Source organism: Periplaneta americana, chromosome 10, assembly GCF_040183065.1.
Source record: "Periplaneta americana isolate PAMFEO1 chromosome 10, P.americana_PAMFEO1_priV1, whole genome shotgun sequence".
In the NCBI taxonomy this organism is placed as follows: Eukaryota; Metazoa; Arthropoda; class Insecta; order Blattodea; family Blattidae; genus Periplaneta; species Periplaneta americana.
In genome coordinates this window covers 84,868,532-84,880,892 of record NC_091126.1, presented here as the reverse complement: position 1 = coordinate 84,880,892, position 12,361 = coordinate 84,868,532, and the positions used below count along the sequence as shown (strand labels likewise).

At 34.7% G+C, this 12,361-nt stretch overlaps 1 protein-coding gene across 1 annotated transcript in view; it reads right to left on the bottom strand.

Annotated features, from left to right (window-relative positions):
• The window catches only part of LOC138707847 (dynamin-1-like protein), a 65,175-nt gene that overhangs the window by 28,569 nt on the left and 24,245 nt on the right, over window positions 1-12,361 (bottom strand). The window contains exon 8 of the mRNA XM_069837826.1: window positions 2,461-2,611. Within this exon, the coding sequence (XP_069693927.1) occupies window positions 2,461-2,611 (151 nt within the window). The remainder of the gene's footprint in view (window positions 1-2,460; window positions 2,612-12,361) is intronic.

Genomic DNA, 12,361 nt, shown 5'->3' with positions numbered 1-12,361 from the left:
AGGGTGCCGAAAGAAGTAAAAGGAAGCAAAACATGCACATAAACTGAAATCTGAGGCTAGGCTAGGTACGTAAAAAATAGATTTTAATGAAGAATGCATGAATTGTGAGACTCTCTACAAACATTTATCACACCCCAGCAATATTTTAATGAATGTAAAAATTCTACAATTTTAATTTAATTTAATACAATACTAAGTCAACATTCAAATCTTCAGGTTTTTACCTCTTTCTTACACATCAGGGTATTTACTAATTCATGGGGGGGGGGGGGAGTTGATGTCGGAGAAGAGAAATGGGCTCAAAACTACCCTCGAATTTTCATTTCTTTCCATGACCTATAGTAACTTATGGCAGAAAGGAATAGTTAAAGAAACGCAATTGTGCGAAGCTTTACATTTCTATGCTAACATTATCGATGCAGTTACTGTGGTAACTGGCAATAAGGATGATGGTAGTATGGCAACTTGTGGCTGCTTAGTACAAGGAGGAGGGTTCGAAAAAAATGTGAAAAAGATTCTAACATCATGAATCCAGCCGGATGGATGTTCCCTGTAGGCCTACATAAAAATTTGTTTAATGGGTATATATATTTTTTTGTATTAACAAAATAATGTTTTATTTAATATTAACAATAATAATGGTTTTTATGCATTCATTTATCTCATTAAAGACATTAAAGCAGAAAGAAGTTATGTACACTCTATATATCAAAATGTTTAATATGGAAATTGTAATTTTATATTAACAGCTAATGTTTATCTTTAATAATAATAATGATTGGTTATTTTATGCATTTGCCTCATTAAGGGTTTTTAATTACGAACTGCTGTACAATTATTGGATCAAACCATATTATGTGCAACACATTTTTCTTCAATTTTAAGAACAGAATTTAAAAGTGATTTTATTTCATTTTTTCAATTCCTTGAAGTACTCCTCAAGCATAATAACTTCACATTTTTCACTTAGTGAAAAATCATACAGATTAAGAGTAATAAGTTTTTCGTTCTTCCTGCAAAATTTTGTTTTTTGGACATAATATGATTTGAAATGATGTTCCTTATCTTATCCAAGATTTAATTACAAACCTGTAGATGATAAAATTATTAAAAATGTTGTATTTATTACATGTACATAATTAAAAACATAGATACAATAACGTAAAGACTTCTTTCGTAGCAATATATCTATTAATGCAAATATAAACTAAGGAAAAAATTAAGTTTGTTAGAAAACACGGGAGTTATCTTATGACAACAATAAGCGTGAGTAATCACGGGTTGAGTACAATTAACAGTAGGTGAATCTCAGCTAATCTTGGGAGGGATGAAGTACCAGTTATTGATGCGTGCTGAGAGCGGAGCATCCTAGAAACATGTGGTTTCACTGTTATATTTTTCTAAACAAAATCTTTATTATGAATACCCATTTCAAGATAACAGAATCTTTAATTAAAATAGTCATATGTATATGATAACAACTATTATATTTTTATATTTAGAAAAATAGGCATTTTAAGGTAAAACTTAAACTATATTACACTTTGATTTCGTGCAATCACATACAAGAAATATTTTCAAGACAAAAGATGCTAATCCTATGTCAATGAGGTGCTCTTCACTGTGAGTAGTGACAGTCTAGCTTGAACTTCCCGGGACTTGCTGGAGTTAGGGAAATCCGCAATGAAATGTAGCAATAATTTTATATGAAATAATTAATTTTTTCGAAACATAGCTCATTTCAATTACCTCTTCATCATCTATGTGAAACAAGGTTAATGGTCATGTGCAACAATGTCGGTTATTGTAACCACTGGTTAAAATTACCACCTAAACCCTAGTTAAGTACTTTCACGGAGCATCAACCATGGTTAGGACTTACAACAGGAGGTTAACATGGTAATCTCTAACTGGTCACACTCAAGTGATTAAAGGGGATAACCAGTGATTAGTAGTAAATAAAATGGCAACCAGATTCACAGCCGATGATTTAGAAGTCAAAGAATTGCTAAATACTAGTAGATTAGAATATTGAAAAAACTGCAACATAGCCACACCATACAGGCTCCACTACCAATCCTGATCTTGTATAGTAACCTCAGATATTGCAGAGATCACAGAGAGGTAACAGAAAGTAAAGGTTCTGAGCACAGCGCTGTAATAACCAACCTTATCATACTCCACAAAACCACGAATAAATATACTGCTGCATTCAGGTATTGGTTCAATTCATGCTTAGGCAAATTATCTGGTTGGGGATTTTCTGGGGTTTTTACGAACTTTAAGGCGAATACCAGGTATTTCCGTAGCAAATCCTTAGACTGATCATGCTAAAATACCATCTCACTAACGCCAATTCCTCTGACAAGCACAATAAACCTTCGAGCAGTGGTGCATTCAGAACAGGAAGAAAATATATAACTTACCCACAACATTATTCATGTAATAATTATCTCTTACCTCAGGAACAAACAATGCTGGTCGTGGTCCTGTAGCATTTCTAATTGCAGTTAAAATATCCATTTTTGTAAGACCAGCAAGAGGATGGATTGAGTCTAAGGTTCTCCCAAAAGTTTCATGGAATATGTAGCATATTCTAGCTCCACCACACCTTAAAACAAAAATCGCATCATTACTTTCCTCTCACCCATAATTTAAAGCAGAATAATGACCACATATATCAATGTCGGTTAATGTAACCAAAGGTTAAAATTGCCACCTAACCCTGGTGAAGCATTTTTATGATGCATCGACCATGTCTAGGACTTGAACATGAGGTTAATCATGGTAATCTCTAACTGATCACATTTCAATGGCTAATGGAGATAACCAGTGATTAGTAGACCTAGTAATATAAAATAGTAGCCAGATTCACAGGTGATGATTTTGAAGACGATTATTAGTGTATTACAATTACTTGGGTAAGAATGATTGTGAGGGTGAAGTTATGGTAGTAGAAAGAGAGAATTCTTAAGGGGAATTAGTTAACAGAAAATTTCAGAATAGTTTCATACATTGAAATCTACAGTGTCATTTCTGCTGCAACAGATGAATCACTTGCAATAACCAACAAACAGAAACAGGCCTATTTTTCTTATTAACCAGCTGCTTACAACATTATGATTCTGTGCAGCTGATTTTCAGTATTTTGAGAGTGAACACAGAATCTCCTTTCCTATGTCACAGACTGAACAAAGAGAGATTATGGATGGATTTTTAAATATTGCAGTTCCTCGGTATAACTGGGATCCTGGATTGTACACATATTCGCATTAATCTCCAAGTGGTCTATGCTTCATTCTTTTCCTTTATGGATATTCCATCAATCTTTTTTCTATTGTTGTTTAGTCAACTGTCAGAAGACAGCTCTGAACCCCACAAGTGATACCAACATAGCACTACGAATGAGACAAGGCCACGAGATAATGGGGTAGGTTGGCCAGTTCCTTTCCCCCCCCCCTCTATTGCATACATCGCTGACTAGTTATATATTACACTAATCAGACTTCAGATGCATACAAACAATTGTTCTTTCTCTTAAAATATATCGTCGTATGTACTACCTTATAACAGATGTACAGTTTCCCTGAAAAGGAATGAGACAATTGAATATTCCTAAGTCTCAGATGTAAAACACTGCGCATGATCAGAGACCAGAGCACTGATACACAAGATAACAAATGTTGAGTTACTTAGATTCAAGCTATTTGGTTTGTTAATAGTATCGTTCCAGAATTCACTTCAAAAACTGCAAAAAATATGATATTACGTAAATAAAAGATAAATATATACGTAAATCGTGTAGTTAAATCGACAATGGACCTTCATGACTAGATCGACACTCCGCACAGAAAGTAAAGCTTTCGTGTTGTTGCAATAGCTCAGATGCTAAGATCTCTGCGTGTTGTGTAGAAGAGAGCAAGTTCGATTCTTAGTCTATATCAACGATTTTTTTTTTCTAAATAACGTTGAAATAGAGTTTTACAAAGTCCTCAGATTAAGTGTTATGATCACAGAAATTACAAAATTACAAGTTATAATATTATAAACGTTAATCTAATGAATGCATTTATACACACACACACACACACACACACACACACACATACATACAATGTAAATGCATATATATATATATATATATATATATATATATATATATATATTAAAAACTAACAATTAAAATGAAATTAAAAAAATATTCCTAAGACACACAGACAAACGTTTACAAAGGTTTAGAGTCCTTAGGCTATGTCATTTGTTGAGTAATTATTACAATATTTTATTAGTAGCTTTCCCATATGAAGGGTACACGGGAATAACGATCAAGGTCCATTTTAGAAAGTTGCGAGAAAAACGAATTTTAAAGTTTAAGCACTTAATACTTTGTTATGTGTGTATTTAATAGAAATTGACGTAGTGGAATGTCAAGAACGATGATTTCTTATTACTAGCTAGTCCACATGATAGTACTTCCTTTCCACTGTAAGATAGCATTATTAACTCAATTTCGATTTTTGATGGACCTTGATCGTTTTTCCCGTGTACCCTTCATATGTGTAATAAATGCACTCGCACAAAACGATTTTTGTTAAAAGTGTGGCTTTGGATTATTTCATTCTCACCCCTTCAGCTGATTTTAACTATTTTATCTACGTGTTTTCAATAGTGTTTAATTTAATGTGCATTCAATTCCATTCATGTTATGACTGAATGAATAAGCACTGTTGCAGTTATTGATTAATTACATATATTAATACTAACTATTAAATGCATGTGTTAAGTAACTAATTGCAGTATCTTTTGCAAAATCTTGAATGTTTAAGTTGTCAATAATATTTCTGTACTATATACTATAAGACGTTAAAAGAATTTGCAATAGAGTTGGGATCCTCTACTTTATAATCACTAATTTTAATGAAAAAATATTTTCTTTCTTAGGATATCTACAAGTTTAACTTTAATAATATTCCGAATAGCTTTAATTGCATTATCTGGATTTTGTGCTTTTCTATTCAAATGTGTTCTATTTCCCTCTTTCATTAATTTTGATAAACTGCACTGTACTTCTTGTAGTATTTAAGAATACGAGGATAGTTACATTGCAGCTCATTACATATAGATTCTTCTTTTTAATACATGAAATTTTTAAGTCCCTGCATTATCTACATGTTTTTATTTTTTAATTTTTTCACAACATTGAGTGGAGAACATCCACTGAAGTGATTCTGAAATGAAGTGAAAAATACAATACATTTACTCTTAATATCAGCAGTACCAGTAACATATACGTTTTTCCAAGATTCATTTTGTAGACATAAATGTAAATAATCACTAGATACAGCATTTACGATACTTTTTTAGTTTTTAAATTAATATTTTGAAATTGTTCAGTGACATTGGAAACACTTAGGATTTATCATGTTCATACAAGCCATTGATTATAGGTGCTGTCGAATAGGAATTCAGTCTAATTCAGTGTACAAAACTTTTATCAATGGCTGTGCTACTTCAGCTTGTATGCTGGTGGGAAAATGAGTCTACGACTAAGGTTTCCAGTTTCAAGGAGTGAATTTAATTTACTTTTATGGAAAAGTTCCGAGAGGTAATCTATGTTTATGTCACTACAGATCACAAATTCCATATGAGATTTCTAACGTCTTTTCTTTACAAATTCAATATTGGTTATAAATATTAATAAATATTAAGAAATATGAATGATTGTAGTTAGAAGTCTGATTTACATTATAAAAAGCAAGAAGTTACATTCCTCGGCAAGATTCGAATATTTCGATGTTTGGTTTTGTCGTCCAACGCATAAGCACGGATCTATTCAATGCTTATGTTAATAACCTACAATTTAGCTGTAGGAATGTGATGTCATAACTTTGGGTTTGTTTACTTAATGTAATTAGATTTAATTTGATTAGCTTTGCAACAATTGGACTTCCTGTTATATCCTGTTATTTAAATATTTAAGTTAGAGCTGATTTATTAACTCTTATTGTGCAAGATGACCCTTATTTCAATAATTCTTTATCACGTTAAATAGTCGTTGTCTACATTAAAGTGTTATCATCATCCCTCATTTTTCATCTTAATAGTGAACAGACGTGACATGAGACAGCGAGTTATAGCTCTAGTTGAGGCTGGATATGGTGCTAGATCTGCTGGCCGTTTGGTCGGTGTTCCTGGAAGTACAGCCGAGAGGTGGGTTCATCGTTACCAAAATTCAAGGGAGGTCGAAAATCGCCCTATTCCTGGGCATCCCCGGATTTCTTCATTGGAAGAGGATGCTCTCTTATTCGAGGCAGTTCCACAGGACCCCTTTCGGACTGCTAACGAAATAAGAGCAGCATCTAACTTTCCTGGTTCTTCACAGACTGTGATCAGCAGGTTAAGGAACCGTGGTATTAGGAGCCGCAGGGCAGCACAAATGGAAATATTGGGGGAAGCACAAGCTGTCGATCGTCTTGCCTTTGCTACCAATTGAGTGGATTTCGATTGGAGAAATGTAATTTTCTCAGACGAAACAACCATCTCGAGTGACTACGAAAGTCCTGTCCGTGTGTATTGTGAGGATGGTCTACGACATGATCAGTGCTATGTGCACCGACGTGAAAGATCGGGGCACTTTAGCATATCGTCACAGCCTAGTATATACACTCGCGAAGCTCAATACGTAGTAAATATGCAAACATTAGATAGTTGCTCACCATTAGGATTGCTAATATCACCTCATTACAGGCAATGCAAAATAGTACCGTCACAGTCTATTGTTTCTAGCACCCTCAAAACTCAAGCTTCGTGACTGTACATAGTAGACTGTGATATCGTGTTGGGGTGGATGTCTTACGATGGACCTGGTGTTATAGAACACATCGATGGCCGGTTTAATGCGGGAACTTACGAGCATATTCTGGAAAATATATTCCTTCCTTCCGCCCCTAGAATGTTTTCCCGAAGGAACATTGCTGTTCCAACACGATAACCATCCCGTGCACTATGCCGCAAGCATTCAAAGATGGTTTCAAAGGAGACCCGAGATCAAAATCATTAATTGGCCTCCAAAGTCACCTGATTTGAATGTCATCGAAAATTTATGGGCGGAATTGAAAAAGAGAAGGATAGCCACCTATGCCCACCTACGCCCTCGAAATCGAGACGAATTGTGGGATCAAGTTGTTAAAACCTGGAAAGATCTCGCCGGGGATTAGAATTTATTCCACAATCTCGTGACATCCATGCCGGGCCGACTTAGAGCTGTAATAGAAGTTGATGGCATGTGGACAAGATTTTAAGTTGGCAGGTCTCTTTTTGTTTCTTATGATGTTTGTTTGAGGAAGAATACTCTTAACTTCCAAGTAAATTTATTTTTTTGACGAGGTTCAGCCCACTTGTAAGGCCCAGAAATTGGGCATAAATTATTCATATTTTTCGACAAATTAGACAGTCTAGGAACTCTGAAGAAATTAATTACACCTCAATAAAAAAAAAAGTTTTACCTGGGATCGAACACGAGAAGTTTCGGTTAACCAGTGGAACCGACACGCTACTATATGAGCTACCGAGACAAGACAGTGACAACAGCAGTCTAGAATGTAGATCCCATAGCAGGCATTTTCCATTCGGTACAGAGAAGCGATGATAGTTTGTGACCCGAGCTATGTTGTGAAATCGTGGCCTTAAATGGCTGTCTTCTTCGTGATTATTATTTTGGTCCTTGTCCTTGTTGTGGTCCTCGTAACAATTCTTGCTGTATTTGACATGTTACGTATCGTTACGTTGATATCGAGTGAACCGCGCTGTAGAACTTTAACTTCCGACAACCAAGAGTCGTCTCATTCCTTTTAAGGGTAACTGTACATATCAGTAGAATGTAATAAGCACAATTGTTTTTGTCGTATTTAGACACTGACTATCAATTTTGGTATGGATATTTCCCTTTTGTCACTTTGTAGAAATAGTATACCATGACAGACTTTACCCTGGTTAAATGAGGTGTGAACTAACCATGGTGTAAGTAACAAGTGATTATGAATGGTGCACAGAAATTACATTTAATTACTATTACTTTTTAACAGTGGCTTCATAACCCATAGTTACTATGCTCTTAATCAAGATTAATGCACTCCAACATTATAATTTTAAAATGAAATCTGGTGTAAGAGAAAGACATTTCAAGAACATCATTAACTCAATATCACTTGGTCATTCTAATGTACATCTCAAATACCCCATTTTCTTCGAAGGCAGTACTAAAATATCACACTCATAAATATGTAGTAATATTTACCAGCTTCTCACTTCTTCAGTGGAGAATTACAGAATGGCTCTGCAATCAGAGTCTATCCAAAAATGTTGATACATTACAATAAAAAAAAAAAAAAATCACAATTTTTTTTTTTAAATTGTAATATAATTTTCAAATGAAAAATACGGAAAGAATACAGGATGGATGGTAACCTCTGAACCAAAATGAAACTGGTGATAGATCATGAGGAGAGATTTGAAAAATCTACATTAGTTTTTCTCTAACATTCACTGTTTCAGAGAAAATCGTTGTCTCTATGAAGCATTTGGCAACATCACAGCTACTGCAGTAACTCCACTAAGTGCGGCCTGCACTCCTTACCCTCCCCTCCTCCTCTGCTGCACTCAGTTGGTGACGTGTGACAGTGTACTGCGTTGCAAGATGTGTTTAACAATTTTCACAATTATTAAATTTAAATTCATAACTAAACAGGTTCATATGCAAGAAATATTCAAGACATTAACTGTTCACATTATTTTTATCTATCTGCTTGTATAGCAATCAGCTGTTTCTCTTGGGCCAATACCGAACTAGAACTGCAAACATTGGGCAAAGACTATTTTTTCCTGCTTAATGGTGCTTCATTGAAAAAAATAGTAATAAAAGTTTTGTTACATTTTACATGTACAATCACCTCTTAAATTTGGGTGCATTGGTTCCCTTCCACCATGTATGGCAAGTCCCAGCATAATTTCCCTGCATTTCTGTTGGCTGACAAGTACCAGGTACTCCCTGCTACACCCACTGCTTGCATCAGTGGAGTTATAGTGTTTGCCAGGTTAAAACTTATGTACTGGCACTACGTTACATTAATAACAACATATTCGGAAAGTCCAGCAGTATTCTAAATGCAGTAACATCCACCAACAATAATCACACACAATATTTAACACACTGGTGTGGCATATTCAAGCTGTCTGCAGTAACTCAAAGCAAAAACTGAGGGCATTGAGATCAGAAAATTGTGAAAACTATACAGGGGTCCTTCGCCAGCAAACAAATGATCAGGGTAAGTTCGACTAAATTGAGAAAGAGCCCTTTCAAGCATTTTTTTAGGATATCTCATACATTTAATTTATGGTAGAACAGTTTCCAATGCAGGAGCTGTAAAACATTTATTGCTACTGAACATTTTGTTTTAGATGCGCATCTGAGGATGGAATGACTACAACTTGTATGAGAAGCATGTACAGATCTAAGTTCTAAAGAACTTATTTCAATGTCAAAGCAAGCATATATATTCTATTTTAGTTAGACTAGCTGCAAATACCAGAGATAAAACAGTGAAAAGTTAGGTAATAATCATAACATATTTTTCGTTTTCATAATGAGAATGAAGTTTAACAGAAAACGAACTCAGCAAGCCAAAGCCTAATCATGCAACTTATTTTACCCTAATCATTGCAATGTCGAAAAATAAAGTCCTTGAAATCATGCTAAATCGTATTCCTATGGCAACAATTTCGAAGGACAGTGATACATATACACTTGACAAAACTTTATTTCTTGATAAGCTAGGCAGGCGTGACTGTGCATCATCACAACACAACTATCACTCTACAACATGAAAGTGAGAGATGTGATAAAATACAAGTGAAAATTGTTTCATATCACTACCTAATTTCTTCATTCTCTTTTGACACGAAGTTGCACTCCTGTTTTATGTTTGGAAGGAATGTGTTACAATAAATTTTCATGTATAGTACTAAAGTCAAATCTGGATATAGTGAACTCAGTTACAGTGAACATTCGGCTATAGTGAACCTAAATCGTTGGTCTTGACGCACATGATTTAAAAAGTACATTGATATTTTCCTTTATACTGAACCCTCGCTTTGATTATAGTGAACCTTAAAAATTGAAGTTACAAGAGTTGTATCCCAACAAATTCTTATTTGAGGTCAGACCTTCTTGTATAAAATTGAAGGAATGAATTGAGAACAACATTCTATGTTTCTTACTCCTTTAGTGAAAAGACAAAGGTAGGATTAGCAATTTCTAGATAAGGAGCTGTACTGTAAATCCAGGTAATATGTGACGACCTTGCCTCACTCCACCATCGAAGGGTTTCCATTCTGTTCTCAGACACACTACTCTACTGTTATATGTAATCCTCCACCGTCAAAGGGTTGCCTTTTGTTCTCAGAAACATTTCCATTATGAAGGATAGCATCGAAACAACGGAAAATGAAATTGCCTTCTTTCATTAATAAGGGGACGGACATTATATCCAGAGCATAAATGAAGGCAAGATTCCGATGGTTTTCAATCTCTTATCAACCCCTCTCAGTTTCCATTAAGTGACCGGAAAATTCCAAGGCTTAGTACGCAGTCACACTGTAACAGCATTTGTCATTTCTGCCTCTTCAGTCTGTTTCTAGCGTCCAAACAGGGAAGGTACTGTATAAAAATGTCGAAGTGTAAAGTGTTTTCTTTGGAAGATAGGCGAATATTATAAGTGACATTGAACGTGGTCTTTCGCAAGCGGACATGGGTCAACAGCATAGTTTAAGTAAATCAACTGTGAGTAACAGTATACAGTATTCAGTGTAATCCATTCCACATAAATGAAATATTTTAATTATTGTATAGTATTTTATTTTCTTGTTCACAATTTCATTCATTCCTGTCATTTAAGGTTAGGGGAGAGACACTCCGAATTCAGTGAACTTTGCATATAGTGAACGAAATATGCAAGTCCACAGAGGTTCACTATATCCAGAATTTACTGTATATATTTATTCTTTCCTCTTTTAAGGGGCTCGAAGGCTTGCACCTCAGCCTGAGGCTTGTTATGCTTACCACTCCTGTTCTAAGAATGACATTTTTGCCAAATGATCGCACTTTATAATTTTGTTTAAAAAAAAAAAACAAACAAACATGCACCCACATGCAAATGCACACTCATGCATGCAGACCTGCACCTGCAAATACACATGGTTAGTAATTCACACAAGGAAACACTGTCCAAAACTGAGTGGAAAATATTCTCGTCAATATTTTGGTCCAAGGTTAAATTTTCCAAATTGACATTGACTATTGTCCAAAACTGAGTGAAAAATACTCCTGTCAACATTTCGGTCCAAGGTTAGGTTTTCCAAAGAATTGACATTTAATAATTCTGAGTTATGTGGCAACAATATGTAATGAAGTCATTAGGAAATACAACTTGAGACTTATAACACTAGTGCAGAAGCTAATAAGCTTATTCTAGGAAAATCTTATGTGTTGTCATTTTTTTCTTTGTTCCTTCTGGCTGAGACTGCAATCTAATTGAACTAGTTATTTAAAACCGAAGGGGGGAGGAAATGGGCGCATTAGAGATTTTTCTATTATTAGAGTTACGAACATAATTTCTCAGTTTCTCCATTATTCATTTATGGATGATGTGACAAAACATTTCAATGGTTGTTCAAATTAAAACAACAGTTTTGACTGTTCATTCAAGAATTCTTTCATATTCACACTCTTACCAAATTCCTGCAATTCCAGTACAGTAAATCCATTAATTTAATTATGCTTGCAACAGCTAGTTGTTCGGTTGCTGGAAAATTGTAGAATTTGATTACCGAAAAAGAAAGCTCTGCAAGTTACTATGCTAAGAGACTCATGGTGAGTACACAGTGTTCAGGAGAACATTTTCTTGAAATTTTATCAGGTAAATTAGTTGTATGGAAAAAAAGAAAACCCCCTTTGAATGGGAATTACTTTGAGAGATTTTAGCTTTTCAATATTTAGTTTCTTTTTCGGATTAGACAACTCAATAACACAGCCATCAATTTACATCCATCAAAACTACTTATTCAGAAAGTCATAAAGAGAATAATTTCAAAGGAGAAGTAACAAAAAAAAAAAAAAATTGAATATTTTACTAAAAACAAAAATAATTCCGGATCTTCCCAGGAAAGCAACTATCGCACTGTTCAGATTATACACTGGGCATGACTGCCTGGCTGCTCATCTCAACAGATTGGCAATATGTTTATGTATATTCATCACGGCCTTGCATGCTGTGCAAGGATAACTTCATCATGAATATCCACCATC